General features: G+C 43.5%; 1 protein-coding gene across 4 annotated transcripts in view; it reads left to right on the forward strand.

The window, feature by feature from the left end:
- The window catches only part of LMTK1 (lemur tail kinase 1), a 419,869-nt gene that overhangs the window by 329,046 nt on the left and 64,986 nt on the right, over nt 1–25,837 (forward strand). For all 4 annotated transcript variants that reach the window (XM_086931028.1, XM_086931031.1, XM_086931029.1 and 1 more), the window contains one exon: nt 20,308–20,441. In XM_086931028.1, coding sequence (XP_086787154.1) covers nt 20,308–20,441 — 134 coding nt within the window. The remainder of the gene's footprint in view (nt 1–20,307; nt 20,442–25,837) is intronic.

Genomic DNA, 25,837 nt, shown 5'->3' on the forward strand with positions numbered 1-25,837 from the left:
GGGCCCAACGCCACTTCCTCAGAGACAGCCCAGTCCTATCTTCAGCTGCGGCAGGCCTATCACCAACAGGGTGGCAGAGGTTACACACGGGGCTCATTCAGAGGGAACAGCTCCAAGGGCCGGGGCAGAGGCACTCCCAGTAAGGGAATCTCTATGTTCAAAAACTAACTTACCTCGTATCCCCCCCGATCACACATCCCTGTGGGATGGAGACTTCAGGGGTTTGTTCCACATTGGGAGAAGAGCACCACAGATTTTATGGGTCCTATCCATGATCAAGCAAGGTCACTGCCAGGAACTAGTTTAAACCTCACCAAAATCCCAACCCATGCCTACACCATCAGCCCAGTACATCTCATGTTACTTCAAGAGGAAGATTAGGTGCTCTTATAAAAGCAAGCCATAGAGCCTGTGCCCCTTTCTCACCAGTGCAAACAACACAGGTTCCAGAGGATTCATCTTTTCACATTTGGGAAAACAATCAAATGAATATATGCAAAACCATTACAAAAAAGAACAGGTGACCACACACATTCACATTTTTTGAATTATTATTAGAAATTAAGTTTAAGATTCACAACACAAAATAATACAATACAAAAAACAATTCAGGATTAACACATTACACAAACAAATACATTCAAACATTACATAGGGTTAACATAAATGGAATAACGGGTCTACAATTGTGAAATAGTCCACAGAAGATGGTAACAGTTATACATGGCAAATCATACCCATTTTGCCAGTAGGGCTTCAACGGCGTTCCACCTTATCAAGTAAAGATAGTTTTTAAGCAGGAAAAAAAAAGTCTGGACCAATGAACACACCACGAGACCAGATGGAAGTATCTCAAGTAAGTCTTCTGCAAATAACAGACCAAAACACGCTATTTATGGCTAGTTCATTATAATCATATATGTCTCAGGAGGGACAAGAGAACACTAGGTCCAATGACCCTTTTCTTTCGCAGTACTCAGAGGAAAAAGTAATAATAAATCAAAAGGGTGGTTTTTATAATATATAAAAATTTAAGAAACTCTTCAGTCTCGCAGATCCCAGTGAGAGAAATGTGTGTCTTATAATAATTTTGAATTTTGTATGTGGGCACCTGTTCTTTTTTTGTAATTTTTTGCATGGATTTATTTGATTATTTTCCCAAATGTGAAACGATTAATACCCTGGAACCTCTGTTGTTTACATATGTTTTAACTGCCCCTGGCACTGGGTCAGTTGGACTGCCCCTGTGGTGGTTAACCTTCCACACCAGGGCAAAGACGTCTTCTCCTTACTCCCTTATTACCAAGAGGGGCATTGTTCTACAGGATGTTATCCCCCTGCTGCAGCAAGGCAACTTCATGGCCACACTAGACCTGAGGGCAGCCTACTTTATATCCCAATTCATCCGGCCCATCTGCCCTTCCTGAGCTTCATGGTAAGTGGTCAACACAACCAATTCAGTGCTTTACCCTTTAGCATCAACACTGCTCCATGAGTCATCACCAAGTGCTTAACAGTGGTAGCCGCTCACCTCAGGAGGAGGAACTCATGTATTCCCATACCTAGACGACTAGCTGATCACGAGTGCAAGCAGACAAGGATGCCTAGACCACACACATGCTCTAATTTCTCATCTGCACATCCTGGGGCTCACAGTAAATGCTACCAAGTCACACTTGGAGCTGCTTCAAATCCAGCCTTTCCTACGGTCACGCCTAAACACAGTTGTAGTCAAAGCCTAAACCAGCGCCCCAAGGGTACAGTCCTCCAACAGCTTTTGCCTCTTCAGCCATGTTGTCTACTTCCAGTTTGCACCTTAATGTGCCTCCTAGGAATGATGCTCTCCTGCACTGCAATAGTGTCCCAGGCACAACTCCATATGCGCCTGCTTTAGGAGTGCCTGTCAGGCCAGTGGTCTCAAACGGAGAGTCAGTGGGACGATCTATTGTTAATAAAGGCCAACACCTATCACACACTCTGCAGCTGCAGTGGTGGAACAACAACAATCTTTTACGAGGCACATCTTTTGCAGACCTAGTTCCTCAGATGACAATCACTACAAATGCACCTTTAGCTGGCTGGAGAGTACATCTCAATGACTTGACCGTCTGTAGTCTGGGGCTTCTTCATCAGTGACGTCTCCACATCAACCAGTTGGAGCTGCTAGCTATTCACCTATCCCTCAAAGTCTTTCTTCAACAGATTCCAGGCGTGGTAGTTCTTGTGTGCACATAAAATATGACCACCATGTTCTACCTACAAAAGCAAAGAAGCGCATACTCCCCTCAGCTGTTTGCCCTAGCACAGTAAAACTGGCGTTGTGTCATCATCATCAAGTTCATGTCCTAGCAGACTGTCTTCCGAAAGTGGACAGTAACTTTACATACCTGCTCAGCAGGAGGTAGCAACAAGTCCACGAATGTGAACTCCACTATCAAGTCCTACTCCCTTACTTTCAGAGGTGGAGCACCCCACAAATAGACTTTTCACCACATTCAAAAATGTACAATGCCCAAACTTCACCACCAGGTTTCCACACGCCTACTCCATGGTGAATGCTCAGTGGAGGAACTGAGCAAAACCAAAGGGGACAGTCCAGCACGAAACGCCAAGCCATGTCTTCCCTGGACCGGAAACAAGTATCCAGGGACTGGTTTCTGGCTAACCAGCCGTCATCAGCCAGGCTAGCTTGAATCCAGTGGCAAAGTGAGCAAGGGACCCACGTCTGGTCATACCCTTCCAACTTAGGGCGAACAAAGCAAAACCAAGGGGGATGATGGACGGAGTGTTGAACAATGCAAGCACTTGCCCCCAGTCAAATGATCTCGGTTTAATCCATCATCATTCTTTAGCTCACTCACACAGATGCGTGTAACTTGATATGCCATCGGTTTAACTTGGTTTCCAAGGTTGGCAGAGCCTTTTCTAGCACTGTCCCTTTGGCGTGGAACCATCTTCCAGCAGAACTTAGGAAGGATACCAATCTGCTGTCTTTCAGGAAGAAATTAAAAATTTACTATTTTTGGAAGCATGGGGGCCTCTGTGAACTCGTGGGCGGGTGTCCTGCTGATGTTGCATGTCCGCTGATAGCACTTAGATACCCCTGGGTGATACAGCGCTATATAAGCTCATAATAACATAACATAACTCTGCCACCCCAGTTCAGACATGGCCATATGCAAATCAGTCTGACCCTGTGCCTCATGGGAACAGTCCAGTAGGAGGAACTGGTTAGGGATCTTTACGTTTAGTTTTCCTCCTCTCCCGCTGATTCCCTATGTGGTCAGGAAACTCAGGCAAACATCTCTCACCCTAACTCAGGTGGCTCTACCAAGGGGCAAAAAACCATGATTCTCACCCCTTCTGGAGATGTCCATCATCCCTCACTGAGAAGCTTCCCAAGATGCTGCACCTCCTCACACACAAAACAAAAGTCAGACACCAAGCAACTCAACATGGTAATTTGACTCCTGAGGACTTAGAGTTTGGTTATCTTAACCTACCTCAAGAGTACATGGACATACTCATGGAAGCGTTAGGTCAATCCACATAATCTCTATTATGCCTAAAGTACAAGGCATTAGTTCTTAACTCCTACACTTCAAAAAGTTGGGGGTAGCCTACACATCCATTCACCTACACCTAGCTGCTTGTGCTGCATGTCAGCAAAACAGTGAACACTCCTAGCTTTTCAAAATCTCTATAGTTAAGACTTTCATGGAAGGCCTTAAACATGTCAAACCAACCCTAGTGTGTAATCCCAATGGTCTTCTCACCAGACTTATAGGGTTCCCTTTCGAGCCATAGCGTTCATGTTTGTCATTTCTAAGGCAGGGATTGCCAGGTGGATTGTTAAATGCATCCAAACTGTATTAAAGCAGACAAAAACTACCTTTCTACCCCACATCATGCTTCACCCACAAGCAGGGTGCCACTATAGCTTTTTATGGGAGCATACCCGTACAGGACATTTGTAAAGCTTCAAGACAACCCACTCCACACATACACTCAAAAAGCATTATTGTGAGGACATTCTTAAAAAGAAGTAGCAAGCTAGAGTTGGTCAAACTGTCCTAGGGACTCTGTTTTAGACCTCTGCACCATCCACTCGCTAGCCACCGCTTAAGGGTGTACTACTTTACAGTTGATGCAGAGCATATGTATCTGCAGCCATACATACGATAAATGGATTATTTTATTTACCCTGTAAGTATCGATTTGCTGCATGTAGTGCCATAGATTCCCATGTGCCCACCCTCCTCCTTAGAAGCCAGTGTTTGCTACAGATATCTGCACATTCCTCTTTCTGAACACAGTCACTCTCCATACCTCTCCACACATAATCACTACTTCATACCTATTCTCACCTGCTGGGCGAAAAACAGTCTAACAATGGATTTGGTGCCCTTGCGCATTCACGAGCAGAGGAGGAGTCAGGGCCGGTCCTAGCCATGGGCGGTATGGGCAGCTGCCCAGGGCCTCGCGCTCAGGGGGGCCCCTCCGGCGCCGCCTGCCCCGCAGTTGCGGGAATAATAAATGATGATGGCCTGGGGAAAAGCGCTGCGCAGTGAGCACAGCACAGTGCATTCTTCTGTCCGTCCAATTATATCGAGAGTGTGAGTGTTTCTCTGGGGGGGGGCCATTCTTCCGTCCGTCCAATAATATCGAGAGTGTGTGTGTTTCTCGTGGGGGGGGGCCCGCTGCAGGGCCCCCCTGAGAAACACACACACTCTCGATATTATTGGACGGACGGAAGAATGCACTGTGCTGTGCTCACTGCGCAGCGCTTTTCCCCAGGCCATCATTTTTTGAAAATTTCTTTATTGTGCTAATGCATAGTACAGGAGGCTGCAACAGAAGAAGCGGGATAAAGGAAGATACAAAGAGAGTAGGAGAGAAGGTGAGATGTATGTTAAAAGGCTGTTGATGGAGGTGAAAGTAGGGGGACGAGAAGGGCAGAGAAAAAGATGTATAAACTAAATAAGGCAAATGGTAAAGTGAGAGAATAAGACATGGATGGAAAATAGTGATGTTGAGAGAGGGGAAGAGAAAAGCAATAATTAAGGGAAGGAAGCAGAATATGAGAGAGGGGTGTGTCAGAATGAGACCAGAATTAATAAGTAGACCGCTTGGGCCATATTATAGAAACTTTGGAGTGCTGCCAAAACAGTATATAATCATTTTGCACTGTTTTTGCTATGTATCTAATACAAATAGGCATGTTTAGGTGGAGGAAGACGAAAGGAAATGATGAGAAATTGGGCGGGATAGAAGAGTAGATTTTTTAGAGGGGTTTAACTGGCAGATTTAAAGTGTGAGGCAGGACAACAGAGCCAGAGGGGAAAGGTGGACAGGCGAGTCAGAGAGGTCACATGTATGTCTGCGAGTAAAAGAGAACGCCTGTGTTCAGAATAAAAAAGAGACCAGTGCTGGAAGTGGGAGAAAAAAAATGTACACAGGGATACCGTAAATAGGGGTAAGCATAAAAGTGGTGGGGGTCACAAGAGGCAGAGTCTGACTGTCACCGTATCCACTAAAAAAACCTGCAGCACCTAAATAAATTTGCAACAAGTACTAATATTTGCTCAGCCCCTGAGGGGTTGCAGCTCTGAACGCACAGTACACAGAAAGAAGTGCAGATAACTGTGTCCTGGTACCTGCAAATTGCACTGGCGCGGGAAAAGGCAAGAAGAAAGTGGGAGAGGAATTCAGAGCGAAACGAATGAGGCAGGGACAAGAGATGTGGAAACGGAAATTCACAGCAAATGGGTAGCAAGAGATGGAAATGGCAGAATTGTCGATTTGGCGAGTACAAAGTAGAAGAATCAAAAGACTCCGATAAAGAAAGGTGGGGTATAAACAATGGGGTGATGGGGAGAGGGAATTCGAGAGGTTGAAGAGGAGACAGAGTTGAGAGGGTGTTTGGAGAGTGGGTACATTTGGCGATGGTATGGGTGGCGGTATCAGTGTGGAGAATAGAGATGGGAACGTGGAAAAAGGGGGCTTGGAAAGTGGACGAATGGGTGGAGACGGAGACAGACGTAGAGAGAGTGATAGAGAAACACAAATCGGCAGAGAGAGAGAGAGAGGTGGACAGCAAATAAATGGTGGGGGAGCATGGGTGACTGGGACAGAGAGATGGAAAGAATGAGATTGGGGACCTTGAGCAGACAGAGGATGAATGGAAACGAGATGGAGCTGGAGGGAGAATATATAGAGATGTAGGCTGAGAGAAGGGACAGAGACACAGAATGGAGCAGGAAAAGTGGATTAATCCACTGGAAGAAGCCACGCTAGAAACATCGCAGGCGATTTTTTTAAGGCTGAGACCTCCGAAAGTGCTTCAGATCTATCGCACAGACATTAATTCATTCAACAAATGAAATGTGTACCCAGAGAAGTCGGAACAGGATGAGCGCTAGCGGAGACGTGCAGAGGATAGAGCTTCCAGGCGCTCGCTTGCTGCTGTTTTCTTGACCCTCTGGTTCCTTTGGAATTTGGGGGCATGTCCAACTAATCATTCAAGGAGACGGCAAGTGTTACACTCATGGATATTTGCTCACCTGTTTTCCATTCCCTCTACTTTTGTCCATGTTACTGATATCCACATTAGTTTGCTTCACTGATGCCAAATAACTAAGATCAAAAGTCCTTCGAAGTCACTTTCTGTGATGTCACTTGGAGGGGCCTCACATCTTCCCTTTCGCCCGGGGCCTCAGAAGGCCTAGGACCGGCACTGGGAGGAGTCATTGAGACCTTATGACTCAAAAGACTTCTTTGAAGAAAAACAAGTTGCAAACGTCCGAGCCCAACACTAGATGCAAGGAGTATGCAGAGCATGTGAATCTACAGCACTTCATGCAACAAACAGATGCTTAAAGGGTATCAGAATTCGTATATATACGTGTGTGTCTGTGTGTGTGTGTGTGAGTGTGTGTGTACATAAAAATATACATATACATATCAACAGAACACCCAACTTCAACAGGAAACTCCAAATGAAGAAGGCACAGACTTCAGGTTGACGGTATATGGCTTCTTTTATTGTATCAGGTCACCCTCGACCCCAAGACCAAAGAGACGTGTTTCCGCTTCTATGAATGATGCCTTTGTCAATCTATTTGGCGCCAGTTCACTTTCAAAATAAATAGTCATTCCCACTTAAGGCATTAGTAAACATAAACAACATACTACGTGCCTCACTTCAAACCTTCTATATTTCACAAGTGCTATGATAACAAATAAATTTCTGCGCAATGCACATACAAAATATACATAGTCACATGGATATATATTATGTGGGTGAAGAATCTAAGCATCAAAACAAAAAATCTTTATGTTGCCAATCTAAGTGGGAAACCTCATATATTGCACATGAGACGCCAAATGCTCTAAATGTGTCGCCTGTAAATCTAACATTATATAAAATATAAAGTCTATAACAAAATATTTGACATTAACCCTTTCGATGCTCATGATGAGCTCAGCTCGTCATGATGCACAGTTGAGCTGTGCTGATGACGAGCTGAGCTCATCATAAAAGAAGGGGAATAGCAATTTCCAGCACAGGGGGGGGGAAACGCCTAGCAGCCAAGGTGTTAAAACACACTGCAGTTATATCATAATAAAGATAAAAAGCACCTCTGTCCCCCCTCAGACCTGGAATGCATTTCTAAAGTAACAGACGGTCTGCCGATAATTTAATGTTGACTCACACTGCAGCCATAGTGTCTCTCAAAGCCAAATGAAAATTGCAAAAAACACGAACTCAAGCCACACGAAGCATTCTACTGAGTTAATTGCTTTCGTGCTGCTGGACCATATACAAAGTTGTATCAATGTGAGACATGGAAGTCTGTTACCCAACATATGCAAATGTCCATATATATATATATAATACACTGGAAAAAAGAAGGTTACAAGGACGTTATAATTAGGAAATGGAATTAAAAAAACCTTAGAAATTCACTGAAAAAACCAAAGGTTACAGAGACGTTATAGTTAGGCAGACTGTTTTTTTTTTAATGCTAATATGCAGTGGCGGAGTCCCATGGGGACCCGAACACCATGGCTTGGGGGTCAGGGTTTTCCTACCCTGTCTCATTTACTTTATTTTCACTTTTTTGGGGGGGGACTCTGTGAAGCCGAGTCCAAAGATGGCTGCCAAAACTTCCTGGTTGAAGTGTTGGCAGCTAATCAGAGCTGTGCATTTCCCTGCACCATCTCGTTTGTTTTCGCGAAGGCTTAGTGACCAGAGATATCACTATAATTTTCAACTTAAATTTCTGAAAAACCATTGAACGGATTTATACCAAATAACAAAAAGCACAAGCTACGTAACAACATATACTTTTCGGCCAAATTTGGTGTAATTCCGTCCAGCAGTTCAGACTGTAGGTTTGACAACGCGTTCCTTTGGGATTTAACATTATAAAAGCACCCTTATTTCGCATCCCTATTCCTCGGTCCTCACTGCACAGATCACCCCCAAACTTTTGATGACACACAGAACCTACTTTGAATGAATTACACTCTTATATAGCGCATGGCTACCCAGAGGCATCCCAGCGCTTTAACTTTGACACTGTTTTGGGGGGAGAATTTCATGAAGATTGGTCAAACAACACCAAAGTTATAAGCAAGTCAAAAAATGCTTTTCCTATGGAAACTAGGTCCTAACTATAACTACCTACTGGCAATTGCCAGTAGGAGATATATATTGTCGCTCGACTCTCCTTAGAATCCACAAGGAAGAGGCAGCACTCGCGGACCAAGATTAAACCAGAGTTTGATTAGAGGGAAAAGAAAAGCACAACTGCCAGTAGGATATATATATATATATATATATATATATATATATATATATATATATATATATATATATATATAATCCCAAAGTCCGCTCGAACGCTGACAGCGGCCCCGCGGGAAGTGGCACCAACGCCGGCCGAGCCTGCCGGTGAAGTAAAGTTCCAAAAATGTTCCAAATAACGGTGCTCTCAGCCCACAAATCCACGCAACACCTCTTAAAGCTCCAAGGGTGTTTATTTAAACCAACAACATGTTTCGGCTGCGGACAGCCTTGTTCACGTTAGTTTTCAATGTGCACAGTTTCCGGTAAATAAAGTTTCATTTCATCATCATAGAAACAGGACTTGGTAATACATTGCATGAAATGTAAAGTAACCACATTTGAATAGTCATGTGCATGACCCTCACGTAATGTGTTATGTCAAGTAAGGTTCAACTCATATTGTAACGATAAAATTAATACATTATCATCGTGCATAATTATTAGTTGCAAAATATGAAAATAAATACAAAAAACTCTACTGTTAAATACACAGGAGAACAAGTGTGTTTAGGGTGCCCCTGAGCCAGACATGCATATTGAAGTGAATGCACACCGGCCCGAGATCCACCGCCATGATAGTAGTTTGAACGGCAGCGCGGAACTACAGGTTGCTGTGGGAACCTAGCGTGAAACCAGTGTTTCACAGATCAATAGGGCTGCCAGAATGTACGGCCTGGAAAGTTTGTAAATAGGTTTCCCAGATAAGCTGGCGTGGCCCAATTGCGTTAGTGTGTGGTACAGAACCTGGCTGACAGGGGTGTCAGACAACAAACAGATCGTGTTGCCAGAGACACAAAGTGTCATGGGTGGCAATGTAATGCCCGTTCCCACTACATCTCGGGCTCGGAAAGAGCTGCATATGATTCGAACTGTATAGGAAACAAGTGTTGCCTTCGTTCTACATCAAGTTACAACGCACAAAAGTGTGGTGCGCACTGGACGCATGCTAATCAGGGGACTATGTTTGTAAAATACACGGAGTAATGGAACAGAAACAGTCTAATGCATTGTGCCTGACAAATGTCGCAACACATATATTCCAACAAATTCCCATTCGGAAGATAGCATGTAACCAAGTCCAAAGTGTGGTAGCCCCCACTGGTGGGGCCTACCTTGACGGAAACTGTTTAGATGCCAAGTGAAGAAAAGGAAGTAAGGTGCTCCCCTAGAAGAGTGTCCATATTAGAAGGACGTGAGAAAATTAATTTGCAGTCGTGTTCTTAGTGGAACCAAATCTGTAAAGCAAAAAACATAAATTGCCAAAGTTCAGTGCTCAATAAATTTGTTCAACAATAAAAAGACTCACTCAAAACATCATAATAAATAAACATAGCATACTCAATCATGGAAGAAGCCTGATGTTGCAAATAACTAAGGGGAAGCTAACACAGGTAATAGTGCTCATGCTTTAAGGTGGACTGCTAGCTCTTCATCCTGGTTAAGGCCCCCGGTGTCTTAGTCTGGAATTCAATGATACATTTGGACTCTTTTTGTCTGAGTTTCAGGGTCCTGTCTCCCCCCCGAGAACTTCTCTCAATCTGTTCCAGTATATGGAAGCTCATTACAGCTGGGTTAGAAAAATGCGTTTCGGCAAAGTGTCTTGCCACAGGGTATTTCTCGTTTTTGTTGGCTATGGCACGGTAGTGTTCAAGCACACGATGTTTAGCTTGTTTGGTACTACTACCGATATACCATAGCCCACAAGGGCAGACAATGACATATATGACAAAGTCTGTACTGCATGTCAGAAATTGAGTCAATTTTCTCGTTGTTCCATTGTATGTAACTGATTGTTTGTGGAAACTATGCCTGCAGGCCTTACAGTGGCCACAAGGGAAGAATCCCAATAGGCCCAAACTCTGGGATTTGGGGTAAACAGTGATGTCACTTTTCACCAACATATCGCGCAGGGACTTGCCTTTCCTGTATGTGATACGAGGCGTGTTGGATAGATCCTCACCGATCACACTGTCAGAAGTGAGGATGTTCCAATTTTGGGAGACAATTTTACGAATTTGTTTAGACTCGGTGTTGTAGGTGAGAATGAGACGTGTCTGATCCTCCTCACTGACTGTCTCAGTTTCCTTGTCTCTGTCAACTAGCGTGTCTGCTCTGGGGATACCATCTGCCCGTGCTTTGGCTTTTTTGATCACCCAGGCAGGGTAACCTCTCTCTTTAAATCTTGCCATCATTTCACGGCTAGTCTGTTCATAACCCTGATCTGTGCTGCAGTTTCTTTTTGCCCTGAGTAGTTCACCAAAGGGAATGCTCCATTTGAGCGTTTCTGGATGACTACTCAGGGCATGCAGTACACTGTTGCCTGCAGTAGATTTTCTAAATAGGCAGGTCTGTAGTGTACCTTGGATCACCTCGACTTTGACATCCAGGTATTCTGCACTACTCTTGCTGATGTTACTTGTAAGTACAATGTTGAGATCATTGATGTTGAGTTTGTTTACAAACTCGTTAGCCATTTCGGGGGAGCCACTCCAGATCACAAAGAGATCGTCAATGTATCTCCACCATGTATCCACGAATGGCCAATAGGACCTGAGGTTAGGGTCTGAATTGATGCTTTGCTCCCAGTAGCCCAAAAAGAGGTTCGCAAAACTGGGAGCAAAGCATGAACCCATCGCCGTCCCAGTTGTCTGTCTGTATAGGACACCATCAAAAACAAAGTAATTATTACATAGGCAATACGACATCATGTCCACTAACATTTTGCTATGTTCTCTAAACCGTAGAGGACGCCCGGCTAGAAAAGTGGCGCAGGCATGTAAACCTTGTTCGTGGTCAATTATCGTATATAAAGATTGCACATCCATAGTTATTAAAAGATTGTTTTCCTTCCACTGGACCAGTGACAATTTCTTCAAAAAATCTTTCGTGTCCTTAATATAGCTGGGAAGTTCTTGTACCCAGTCTCTAAGGAAGAAATCCACATATTTGGAAATATGTTCCGAAACACACCCCCTCGAAGACACAATAGGTCTTCCAGGAGGGTTAGTAGTGTCTTTGTGGAGCTTGGGAAGAAGATATAGGACCGGTAATATTGGGTGGTCATTTTTAAGGTACCTAAACTCTTCCCATTCTAAAATGCCCTGGTCTTTCCATTCAATCAGTTTCTCCCATAAGGTCAGTATACTTTTGTTATAGAGATCATAGGAGGTCGTGGTATAGTATTTTGCATCACTCAATTGTCTTAGGGCTTCTCTTGCATACATCTCACGGTCCATGATAACTATGTTCCCTCCTTTATCAGCTGGACGGATGACAATGGTTTTGTCATCCATTAGGGAAGTCAAGGCTTTTCTTTCTTGTATACTGAGGTTTTGTTCTCTCATTGTCCCTCTACCTTTTTTGTTCCTCTGTGTGCGGATTTGTTTATTGACACAGTCATTAAAGGTGTCAAGGTTATCATGCGGCATGGTAGGGATGAAAGTTGATCTGGGTTTGAAACCTGATAATGTACTATCATCGGTCACAAAGGCAGCTTCCTTGAGCATCTGTGTGTTTGAGCCCAAGTTTGTTTCATCCTCATCGGCTGATAGGCCTTGATCAAGAGTGATGATATTAATTATACTGTCCACATCACTAATCAAGCTCAGGGGCACCCTAAACACACTTGTTCTCCTGTGTATTTAACAGTAGAGTTTTTTTGTATTTATTTTCATATTTTGCAACTAATAATTATGCACGATGATAATGTATTAATTTTATCGTTACAATATGAGTTGAACCTTACTTGACATAACACATTACGTGAGGGTCATGCACATGACTATTCAAATGTGGTTACTTTACATTTCATGCAATGTATTACCAAGTCCTGTTTCTATGATGATGAAATGAAACTTTATTTACCGGAAACTGTGCACATTGAAAACTAACGTGAACAAGGCTGTCCGCAGCCGAAACATGTTGTTGGTTTAAATAAACACCCTTGGAGCTTTAAGAGGTGTTGCGTGGATTTGTGGGCTGAGAGCACCGTTATTTGGAACATTTTTGGATATATATATATATATATACATATACATATACATATATCTCCTACTGGCGGTCGCCAGTAGGTATATATGGTTAGGAGCTAGTTACCATAGGAAATTCCGAACATTCTATTGGGAATAACTTTGGCGCCGATTGAGAGATCTGTTAGTAATTTTCCTTAAATTTGCCTCCCTCCGCTCCGCTCCTTCCCTGAAAGTTTTGGGGGGGATTCGTCAAGCGGGGGCCGAGAAAAAAGGGGGGTCCCAAAACGTGTTTTCCCCATGTTAATTTCCATAGGGACATTCTGACACGGCTACAGCTCGAACGGCTGAACGGAATTACAGCAAACTTGGCAAAATAGTAGGGCCTGGTATGCAGATGTGCCTTTGCTATGTTTGGTGAGAATCCCTCCAGTAGTTCTTGAAAAAATTGAATTTGAAATTTTTCAAATGGCATTTTCTATGGGACCTTTAGACACGGCTACAGCCTGAACGGCTGAACGGAATTACACCAAACTTGGCAAAATGGTAGGGACAGGTATGCAGTAGTGTATTTTCTATATTTGGTGAAAATCCCTCCAGCAGTTGTTGAGAAAATTGAATTTGAGCAAATTATATATCTATATGCGCTCACCGTACGCGTACGTGCGCGTACCCTTACGCGCGCGAGCGAGTTTCGGAATTACACCAGATTTGGCAAAATGGTAGGGACTGGTATGCAGCAGTGCCTTTTGTATGTTTGGTGTAAATCCCTCCAGTAGTTTTTGAGAAAATTGAATTTGAAATTTTTAAAATGGCATTTTCTATGGGACCTTTAGACACGGCTACAGCCCGAACGGCTGAACGGAAATACACCAAACTTGGCAAAATGGTAGGGACAGGTATGCAGTAGTGCCTTTTCTATATTTGGTGAAAATTCCTCCAGTAGTTGTTGAGAAAATTGAATTCGAGCAAATTATATATCTATATGCGCTCAACATTCTATTGGGAATAACTTTGGCGCCGATTGAGGAATCTGCGTGTAATTTTCCAGAATTTTGGCCAGCTCCGCTCCGCTCCTTCCCTGAAAGTTTTGGGGGGATTCGTCAAGCGGGGGCCGAAAGGGGGGTCCCAAAACATGTTTTCCCCATGTTAATTTTCATAGGGACCTTTAGACACGGCTACAGCCCGAACGGCTGAATGGAATTATACCAAACTTGGCAAAATAGTAGGGCCTGGTATGCAGATGTGCCTTTGCTATGTTTGGTGAGAATCCCTCCAGTAGTTCTTGAGAAAATTGAATTTGAAATTTTTCAAATGGCATTTTCTATGGGACCTTTAGACACGGCTACAGCCTGAACGGCTGAACGGAATTACACCAAACTTGGCAAAATGGTAGGGACAGGTATGCAGTAGTGTATTTTCTATATTTGGTGAAAATCCCTCCAGTAGTTGTTGAGAAAATTGAATTTGAGCAAATTATATATCTATATGCGCTCACCGTACGCGTACGTGCGCGTACCCTTACGTGCGCGAGCGAGTTTCTGATTGGCTGGCAGTCGACTGTCAACATTCTAAACTGTTCAAACCAGGAAGTGTTGGCCACCATCTTGTTTTTCAGGAGAACTGAGGCACAAGAGAGCCCAAAACAAGAGTGGAAAACACGAAAAGGGGGCAGGGTAGAGACCCCCCAACCCTCTAGCCCTTCTCAGGGGGTCCTAAAAGGACCCCCAAGGGCAAAAAAAAAAAAATTGGAAAAAAATCGCGGGGTACGCGTACCGTGCGCATACCCCGCGATTTAAAAAGAAGGGCTAGGGGGTCAGGGGGTCTCTACCCTGCCCCCTTTTTGCGTTTTCCACTCTTGTTTTGTGCTCTCTTGTGCCTCACTTCTCCTGAGAAACAAGATAGCTGCCCAGGTGGTCCCAGAAGGATAATAACATATATAAACGTTATCCGCTAATAGAATTTGCATTTACAAAACCTTTGAAATTTATTGAAAGAAAATATAGGTTTCACGCCTGATATAGTTGGGAATTAGCACTTAAAAAACCTTGCAAATTCACTGAAAAAAACATAGGTTTCATGCCTTATATAGTTAGGAATTAGCATTTATAAAACCTTGCAAATTCACTTAAAAAACCATAGGTTTCAGGCCTTATATAGTTAGGAATTAGCATTTAAAAAACCTTGCAAATTCACTTTAAAAAACCATAGGTTTCAGGCCTTATATAGTTAGGAATTAGCATTTAAAAAACCATTGAAATTGCTCCTATATAGTTAGTTGTACTAACTATATTTCGCGCACCCGCAATCCACTGCTGATGATGTCACATATTACATCATTCATGACATGGTCAGTGACATCACTGATGACATCACTGATGACATCTCATTTGACATCACTGATCACATCACTGATGATATCATTCATGTGATAATACGATGCACCTCCTCACACTCTAATATAACCTTTGATACACCCAGTGCTAAATACAGACTACCATCCTTGAAACCATTGACACACCAATACCAGTTACTACATACGCACTCACTGATTCCTAGGTCTACACACACATTCACTCATTCACCCATAGAATCACTCATACATACAGTCACTCATCAATACAACACTATCATATGCACTCATACACCTATACAGACACTCACACACTGCCACTCATCCATGGAGTTACTCACACACCTAGTCAGTCATGCAAAGAATCAATCACACTTCCATTTCCTCAACTATACAGTTGTACACACAACACCTTACTTATTCAAACATATACTAACACATACTTACTCTCTTATACAATCACTGATACAAGTACACAATGATCCATACAGCCACTCGCACATTCACTGGCTCTCATGTATAGTCATTTATATATGCCAACTCTCACATGCACTGTGTTTTACATATGTACTTACTTGGACATGTAGCACTGAGATATCCATTCACTCACCAACACACCCATGCACACAGTCAACCGCCCATATAGCTGTTTCTACATGCACTCTTGAACTCATACACCTAGTGAATCAACTGCTCACACATCTATGCACAGAGTCACACGCCTCCCAGCCACCCACATACACACTCACCCTCACATACAAATACTTGGGCAACCAATCAATAACCCATATAGCCACTCATATAGCTACTGATCAACACATGCAGCAGCTTACACAACAACAGACATACTGATGCACACATTCAGACAGTTTAGTCACTAAGCCATGCATTTAGTAAGACACATTTAATCACTCACTCATACAGTCAGTCACGCACCTACTAAATCCTTCATCCAGACACTTATACATCCACTCATTCTTCAATATGTAAAACATATATTTAAACTTTACAGAAACACACAGTCACTGGATGATGTCATCAGTGATGTCAAATGAGATGTCATCAGTGATGTCATCAGTGATGTCATTTGAGATGTCATCAGTGATGTCATCAGTAATGTCGGTGACCATGTCATGAATGATGTAATATGTGACATCATCAGCAGTGGATTGCGGGTGCGCGAAATATAGTTAATACAACTAACTATATAGGAGCAATTTCAATGGTTTATAAATGCTAATTCCTAACTATATAAGGCCTGAAACCTATGGTTTTTTAAGTGAAAAAAAAAATATATATATATATACCAACTCCTGCTACTTCCAACCTCCACACGGCGGCGGCAAAGAAGGAGATCAGACCCCGCAGAATTTCTGGCAAGATGTTTTTATTTCTTGCTACAACCCATGTATGATGCGTTTCAGGCCCCAGGAGCCCTTGTTTCCATGCAGTATTGTATTTCGCCATTGCATTTTTTATATACGTTTGTTTGGCAACCACCCACCTTCACCTCTCCATGTCACGTGATGATTATCATAGTAAACCGCTAGAAGGAGAGTTGTTGCCAGATTCTTTGAACGCAAGGAGTTTGAAGCAGGCCTCTAGCACAGTAAAGGTGACAAAGGCTGTTTGTCTAATTTTAATGTATATGCATTCACCACCGTTTTTAGCAGAGAGTGCGGATGTCAGGAGTCAAGAGATGGAAAAAGGTAGTGAAGTGGGCAAGGTGATAAGACGATTTTGGTTTACATAGAGTTCAGCTTGAGTGAGCAAAAGCATGTGGTTGACACGCTGTGTAAAAGGAGGGCATGTGGATGTGACAAGCTATGTATGGTGACACCTAAGGGAGAGCGTTGTGTGGCGACAGAAAAACCCAAATACAGTCGGTCTACTTGATTGTGAATTGGGAGGTAAAGGTCATACTTATTAGGTAGTGTACAAGAGGGAGTGCGATGGACAACAGGTAGAGGCAGTCAATGGATCAGCAGGAATGAGGATAACCGCTATGCTATAAAGTGAAGGCACTTGCCACAGGAATTCATTTGGTTCTAGAGTTAGGTCCGGTGTGTGTTATCGATTAATAGATAAGTAAGGGGTTTAATCAATTGCTGGGAAAATGGATCAGAGGGAGGTATAGAAAGAGTTTCCTGACAGGAGAATTACAATAAACTAATTTGTGAATGTGTGATGAAACTCAGTAGACTGGTATTTAGGGGAAGTCAAGTGTGCTGTGCATGATGAGAGGGAGGTAAGAGAGCACCGAGTATCGCCAATAAGCATGAATTTGAACTAGAAGAAGACGAGGTGAATGACAAATAGTCCCATAGGGCAGGTAGGGGAGTGATATCGAGTGTGACTTAGCAAATGTATTTGAGGGGGCAGCATAGTTGTCAAGGGTGTTTGATATTAAATGACTGACTTTATTTAGGGTGAGGCCTGTGATTTCTTGCTTGACCACTGCTGGCTATATCAGGTGTATGATTTACACAATCTGAAATGTTCTAGAATGTGAATAACGAGGGTGAGCCAGGGTTGGAGGTGGTCTTGACTCTGGCATTCATAGCCCTAGCATAGGGAAGTGGGTCATATGAGACATTTAGTTTGCTCACTATAAACCAGGTGGATGGCACTCTGTGCATTAGAGCATGGTCAATGTGATAGAGTGCTTGCCACTTGAGAGAGTTGGTTGGGGATGGGTATTGGTTAGTTAATGATCAGAGAGAAATCGGTAGAAAAGGAAATGTTATTGTTTGTGTTAATGTCCATGTTGAAGCCCTGGCAGTCCATGGATGTAGAGGTATCACAAATTGTGTACAGATCTTCAAAAACTGCCACCAAGGAATGGAAGTCTATCGAGGAGTAGACAGTGGAGTTTGGGGAAGATGAGAAAGGTGATGATCATATCGTTTAGGGTTGCAGAGTGATCCATATGGGAGGGAGGTGGTGATAGGTCAGATAACAGTTTGTAAGCGGCAGGAATGAGGTGTATGAGAAAATATAGCATGCACTGTTTGTACAGCTGCCTTGGAAAGGGGCCACAATGGTTCATCCGACTTTTCCATCTTGGAACTTGAGTCTGGTCTATCAGGAAGTAGCCCATGCCCACATGTATCTTTGTAAATCATGTCAGTGGCCAGAAAGAACTCCATGGCAGCGTAATACTCATCTAGGCTGGTCTTAAGATTTTCCCGCTAGGCTCTTGAAAATACAATTACTCCTCTTGCAAGCTCCATCGACGCCTTTTTGTCCATTAGATACTTAGTTGAATCTGCTATTCACTTGCCACATAAATATAACTCCCACACATTTGGTTCTGTAGCTCATCAAGTCGTTTTCATTATTTGACAAGTCCAACCAGCACCTTTTTTGGGACCTTCTTTGCATGTCCCCACAGTTGAGAAAAGATTGCCCCTACAGCCAAATCTATTTCTCTTCTCATACTTAAGTTCTTCAAAGGTAGAACGTTTTGTTCTCAAGATACAACTTTCCTTTGTTCCTCACAGTTACCTGGAGTTTTGTGTCAATGAGATGTGTCTCGAAGTGTTGTTATAGTGGCATTTTTCCCCAAATAAGCATATTCTAAAAAGGAGATAGATGTCAAGCTGGTTTTGAAGTTCAATGAGATATTTTCAGTCTTCTGTATTTGTTAAAGGTTGGCTGAATGTAGATAACCTGACTCTAACGTCTAGTAGTGCAAAATGGATCTTAGCCCGTTTTGTGCATTTTTACTGTTCACATTTCTCCACTTCCACTTGGGATCATTGCGTACTCCGCCAGAGTTAAGGTGGCATTGTCTTTGGTTTTCAACATTAGCCAATTTAAGACATTTATAGGACAAGTGGGCTGGTTACTATGTAAGCATTTTGAAAACATTACATTTCAAATACATCATTTAAAAAAGTAAGGGCCAGATGCATGGAGAATCCGTTTTGTGATTTCCTAATTGCGGATCCTTGCGATTCGCAATTAGGAAATCGCAAAACGGCCTGCAGGAAAGTGTGTTGAACACTTTTTGGGATTCCTAGGGGATCGCAAATGACCTACCTCATGAATATTAATGAGGTAGGTCGCAATTTGCGACCCCCTAGGAATCGCAAAAATCACAGGGATTGTGGCCTGCTGGGGTCTGCAGATCACCATGTCCGTGATTGCTTTTAAATAAAGCCATTATATTTTTTGGAATGCAGCCCTTTTTTTCCTTAAAGGAAAATGGGATTCGTTTCCAAAACAAAAATGAAAAGTTTTCTTTTCGTTTTTTAAAAGTAGGCAGTGGTCCGTGGAACCACTGCCTTCTCTTAAAAAACGCTATAACAAACATTCACAAAGGGGAAAGGGTCCCTTGGGGACCCCTTCCAATTTGCAAATGAGTTACCACCTACTTAAAATAGGTGGTAAAATGCAAATGTTTTGCGACCGCATTTCGGTCACAAAACATTCCTACATACCGATGAGATTCGGTATTAGGAAGAGACACCCTAAACACGCCCGTTCCTTATAGCGAATCGCAAACCCATTTTGCGATCCAGTACCAGGTTACTGAACCGCAAAATAGGGTTTGCTGCATCTGATAAGCATTTTTTGCGTTTGCATACCGATACGGTTGTCTGAAACCTTGATGTCTGGTGCTGTTTTCCTTTAAGCTTTTAATAAGAGAGCCAGGCACAGGAACCAAGTGAAATTTCCTGTATGTTGACTCGGGTACTCGTATGCTAGACTCTTTCCTATGGCCAACACATATTCTCCAACTTCTCTGTTCATCGTCCATATACATGTACATGTGCATTTGACTGGTTTGCATTCGAAGATGTGTGAAATAGCTGTGCTGAAGTGATTTACCAGGTACCTGTAAAGGTATGCGTGTGCGATACCAGCTGTTCCTACCTTTTGGTGAATAGATTAAGCAGCAGTCTCCTGTCTGGCTGGTAACAGTTCCCATCAGCTGGTAATTGGAGAGAGCCCTGTGATTAAAACCTACAAAATTATAGAACCGCCATAAATGTATCTTACGCTGTTACTCTGGCACTTTGTTCAGACAAAACCTTCAAAATGTTTGCAGTGTGTAATTTGTTTGGTGTCAGACTGACAACGTGTGATGTTTGTATCCGATTACTTCTACTTCTTGTCCTGAACAGGGTGACTTGAAGAGCTACCTCCGGAGCTTCCGGGTGGAAGACCCCATGGCGCTGGATCCTCTAACCCTGCAAAGGATGGCCTGTGAGATATCCTGTGGCCTCCAACACCTACATAAGAACAACTATGTACACAGGTAGGATCTCCATAGGGTGTGTGTCTGATGTTGTGGAGTATCTGCACAGAAATGAGCGAAGCAAACTCGTGGTTTAACCATACACCACGCAGGATGCTATCTCTGTACTGTCATCAGCCTGTATGTGTCCTAAGTGGGATGAGGCTTCCACTGGTGACCGGTGATAGCACTCCAGATGGGCCCTCAGACCCGGACATAATACACAGAGAAATGTCTCAAGTGTTCGTGGCCACGTCTATCTGCAGTGTCAAAAAAAAGAACACAGTACTCCAGGTGTGGCCTTTAGTAACATCTGGGCACTATTTCATCTCCGTCCTTCAGGCCTGCAAAATAGAATACTCCAAATACCCCATTGACACATCAGATGTGACCTACAGTAGAGCTCTATACAATACTCCATTACGACCCCTACAATTAGGCCAAGTACTCTAGATTTGGCCTTCAAAATTGGACACCACACTCCAGTTGTTTCCTCAAACTGGCCACAGAACTCCGAATATGGCCTGGTCATAACTACACAGGGCTTCAGATAAAACTACCACAAGTCGATACCACTGTAGATGGCATTCAAACTCGGCATAGTACGCCATAAGTGTCTCTATTAAATGTTCTATTTTTTAAAGGGTAACAAACAAACCACCATTTTAGCATTAATAAGCGACTTCAGCCAGAATAAGCAAAGAAAAAGTGGAAATGTCACCTAGGCTGACAGGAAATATGGGAATGGAAATGTTAAAGCTGAGATGTTGTTGAGCAGGGGTTTTCTGTGTGCATCTGCTTAGATTAGTGGTACGATGGGCCACATGAATGGTTGAACCTCCTGCTGAATAGGATTTCTATTCGTGCAATATTGTCTCCATCCAAGACCTGGAATGTTGCACGGTTGTTGCCACAATTCCTAGCCAGGGTGGCGCAGGATCCACGTGTGCACGCTAGTGAACACCGTGGAACAGAAATTATTGAGTAGAAAATAGATAAAGAGGCTGCATCTACTTCTGTAATTGAACTTCACAATTCAGTCTTGAGGCTGTCTGAAGGTGCTCAATAATATTAGATACTGATTTTCTCTGAGAGAGCAGTGAATGAACGGAATAAACCACCAGCCAAATCAGATTCTTTCAACAGATCTCATAAACGTAGAGGTAGAGGTGGAAACTATTTTGTGGCATTGTGTGATGACCAATTCTACTTAAGGCCTTTTCAGATAGAGAGCCTATAAGGAAATCTCCAGCCTTCTCTAAGAGGTCAGTCCTTTTCAGATACCTGCAGTGACTACGTCGATGAGGCTTTTAAAAAACCTGCAGTGACTACGTCGATGAGGCTTTTAAAAAACCTCTAAACAATAGAAGTGCAGTTGGATTCATTCTACACAAGTGCTTATGAGCAGAAAGTTTTAATTATCCTTGTATACTTTTGCCTGAGATCGTTATGTCACTGTTACAGGTTTTATTGTTTTTTATGTGTTAACATTTTACCTCTACAGCAAATGTTTGAACCTATTAAGGAAACCCTCTATTATGAGGAAAGAAGGTTGTAAAGTATGTCCTGGGGAGTGACTTGTATCACCAGAAGCCTGACTACTATCCAGAGTGTTACTCAATTCCTGTCCGTCTGAGGTTCTCCAGTATTCCCACTTCACGTCTGTCCTTCACAGTACACCATATTCACTGAGCTTTGCACCAATTTCTTTCTGTCTGTATGTAGGAGTCCTGTAAATCGATCCCTGATCACCCGGAGGGCTCCAAAAATTCACTTCCTGTGCTTCATAGTCAGCCCTGTGTCACTGCTGTCCTTTATGAGCCTCTGTGGTTCCTTCCTCTCCACCCTGTGCAACCCTATGTGCTGTTTCCCATCAATCCTGGGTGCTTAATTACCTCCTGTGCTCAACAATGCTATGTGTTACTGAGTAATACATCATGCTCATTTCATGGCAATGTTGCTTATACTATACTATCTGCCGCCTATTCTGAGCAGTCTTTTGTGCTCACTTCCTGTTGCTCTCAAGCTATCCTTTAGACTAACTTTCTGGCCGGTCCAAAGATCACGTGTTGCTTCTCATGGGTGGTCGCCAGAATCTTTTCTTTGGCGTCTTGGGCTTTGGTTTGAGCTCGCTTCCCACCTCAGTGACTCTGTTCCATTTCTGATCTTGAGCCATCCTATGTGCTCCGTTTCTGTTCTATATAACCTGCATGTTCGATTCCTCTACACCCCGATCCGTCCAGTGTGTTTTTTTCTTCTGTGCGCACTTCCTTTCTGCTCTGAGTAGGCCTCTGTGCTCATCCCCTGTGTGTTCTGAATTGCACTCTGTTCTTGTTTCCTGTCCATCCTCTGAGCTCAGCCTTCAGTCCGAGTGGGTGCTATCAGTTGTGAGAAGCCCTGTGAGCTTGCATCCTGTCTATCTCCTGAGCTAATTTTCTGTGTATCCTAGGCTCCCCCCTTGGACTTACTACCTGTCTATCCCGAGCTTTCTGTGCTCGCCTCCCTCTCACCTTCTCTCTGTTCCGAGTTGCCCTGTAACCCCACAGTCTAGGGTGGCCTGTCCTAAGTTGTCCTGTGAACTCACATCTTGTTCGTCCTGAGAAGTTGTTTCATCACTTCATGCCATCCTGAGTGGTCCTCTGTGCTCATGGATCTGCATTTTGGGTCCATTTGAATTCCAGGTGCTTCCATGATTATGTAGAGGTGTTGGTGGCGTTCACTCAATCCCCGCTCCCTGATGAGATGGATCCTGCGGTCTGGCTGCTTTGATGTCACTCCACAGCTTTGGACTGGTCGATCCTGTCCAACAATATCCTGATGCTGAGCGAGTGGGACATGCAGACTCCAGCATCAGTGATTTTGTTGAAGAGGGCGGCTGCTGGCTTCATATCCAAGGATGGTGCGTGTCTAGCCTGAAGGTGTGGAATTGTGCCAGCTGGACATCCATCTTGATGCTTTTGCAGTCAAACGATTTTACGGTATTGTAGGGGAATGATGTCTCTGTTTCTGTCTTTATAGATCCCTCTCGTCTCCTATTGTTTTTATTTCTCTTTGACATTTTCTCTTCCTTGTGTCTCTCTCCAAATAAAGTTCCTCACATAGTCTGTTCTTTCCACCACTTGATTCTTCATGCTGTCGCCACTAAATTACCTTTTTCCAAACCTGTCTCTCTTTGTCTCCCAAATCATTAGCTGCTTTTCTTCTCACTCAGTCATCTGTCTCTTCCCCATGTTTGCTGGTGTCTTTATTTTCTCTTGCTTTGCTGTAACACCTCTCTGTCCTGTTTTCTCTCTCCTGTTTGTGGTGCTTGACTTAGGGAAACAAGTGGGAAAAGATGTAGGCATTCTGGAAAAAACGAATTGAGCCAACACTTTGCCCAGTGTACTCAACCGAAATTAGTAACCATTTTATTCAGCAGGTCTACTGGAACTGAAAAGCCCTAGATGGACTGGGTGGTCGGGCCAGGTGGGTAGTATCAATGGATAGTACATGAGCTTAGCAGAGAGCAATGGAGGGCAGGTGCAGGGCATCTCTGTAAAATTAGGAAGAGAAAACGGAAGTCTTGCCAGCCTGAGCAGGCTACAGGCAGGCAGGGGCTGGAAACACTGATTGAGGGTTCACCCAGCTCTATGCGTTTCTGTGCTATTGACACCCTCTTCTGCTCCCTTATCCTGCATGGCTGCCTTAAGGGCCCTGCGGCCTGCATGCTGCCCAGCCAATGATGGAGTGTCACTGTCTGCACCGGGATGCCCTAGACTCCGCTTGAAAAGGGGTCCCTATATCAGCCTAATGAGGCCAGAGGGCCCTTCGAAAATTCATGCTCCTTTCAAAAGGTACCCAGGGAGGGGATCTAAGTGTGTACCACTTTCTGGGTGGTGCAATTTTAGCACCTCTCTCCAAGTCTGTTGGTTTGCGTCCTTACATATGTTAAATGGTGCAGGCCCATTGGCAAAGCATTGCCTTGTTTGCATGGGGCTGTGCTCTCAGGCAAAACAGGGAGCGCACATTCTCCACTGCATGCTTAACAGCTCCGGGCCTTTGCAATGGGTATTTCAGAAGAGACAAGCGGGACATCTGCAACCGTTTCTGTCATAATAACTAATTGCCCTAGTAAAGCTAAAAAAGGTGAAAATGTGTGTACGTGTCTTCGGCACTATAGTGCATACAAATTACTAAAACGAAGAATTTTCCATAAACCGTACCAATATTGCTTGCCTGTGAAAAATCAGAAAACCACATACATACGAAAATTCTAGGTAGTATGATTGTAATTGTGGTATTTGAAAGACGTGTTTCCTTAAGGTTGTTCAGAACTAAAAGAGAATAATTCAGAGTTCTAGGTCCAAAGTCCCATCTGGTCTTTATCACTAAGTGTACATTTTCTCAGGCAATACATCCCACCAGAGCTCTCCTACATGGCTTTCTTCTGTGTACGAAGATACTGGCCTGATCCGACTGCCCGATCTGAATGACCCCTTTGATCTCATGACATAACAGGTTCTCAATGTTATTTATGAAATAGATTCCACTTTTTTCTCATTGCAATCTTCAAGAGGCTTGAAGACAGACCTGTTAACTAAGAAATGTAATTTCCTCCATTTTTTTTTATTGCAATCCTCCTGTCACGGACATCAACTTTGTAGCATTTTCCTCAGTTGCCATTAGATGGCTTCATTGATCAATGATGTTATCTTTTAAACATAATCTCCCACCCACTAAAGATTCCTGAATGTGGAGCTTGCCGAGTCTGTGCACTGTATTTTTCTCAATATAATAGTCACATTTGTTTCTAGAATGCAAAATGTCGCCTCTGTTGTGTCCTGCTGGACACGTCATGCAGCAGCCCCCCCCCCCTTCCTGGTGGCCAGCGTCGGACTGGCCTAGTGGAGAATCGGGCAGTGCCCGATGTAGCTTGTCTGACTGATCAGTGTGTGGGCTAATTTTGTTGTGGTTGTGGACAGGTTTTATGGCCAGGTCGGCTGTTTATTACTATTATTTTCCCTGCTCTCAAGGCTTTGTTAGCTATCAATCTCGCTAATGGGGGCCACTTTTGTTTTGGTGCCCGGGCCTATTTTTTGACCAAGTCCAACTCTGTTGGTGGCAGAGTACCCATCTCAAACCCATCCAACACAGGTGTCACCAGTCAGGTGCCCCTGCTAATAAAAGGGCCCGGGCACACGTGCTTGAGGCCAGTTGTAATAACCACTTCTACTTTGTCAGTGTCGTTCTTACATTGCCGTGTGGACCTAGGGCCGAAACTTTGCAGCCTTCTGAATCATTAAGTGTTAAGTTTTTTATAGATTCAACGTAAAATGCATATTTATTTCCTACCAACATCCCTCCAGTAGGAGGTGTCTGGGGCCCGAGCATGTGCAAGTTCCTTGTGCCGTCATGCACCTGAACATTACAAAGAGAGA

Source organism: Lissotriton vulgaris, chromosome 7, assembly GCF_964263255.1.
Source record: "Lissotriton vulgaris chromosome 7, aLisVul1.2, whole genome shotgun sequence".
Taxonomy (NCBI): Eukaryota; Metazoa; Chordata; class Amphibia; order Caudata; family Salamandridae; genus Lissotriton; species Lissotriton vulgaris.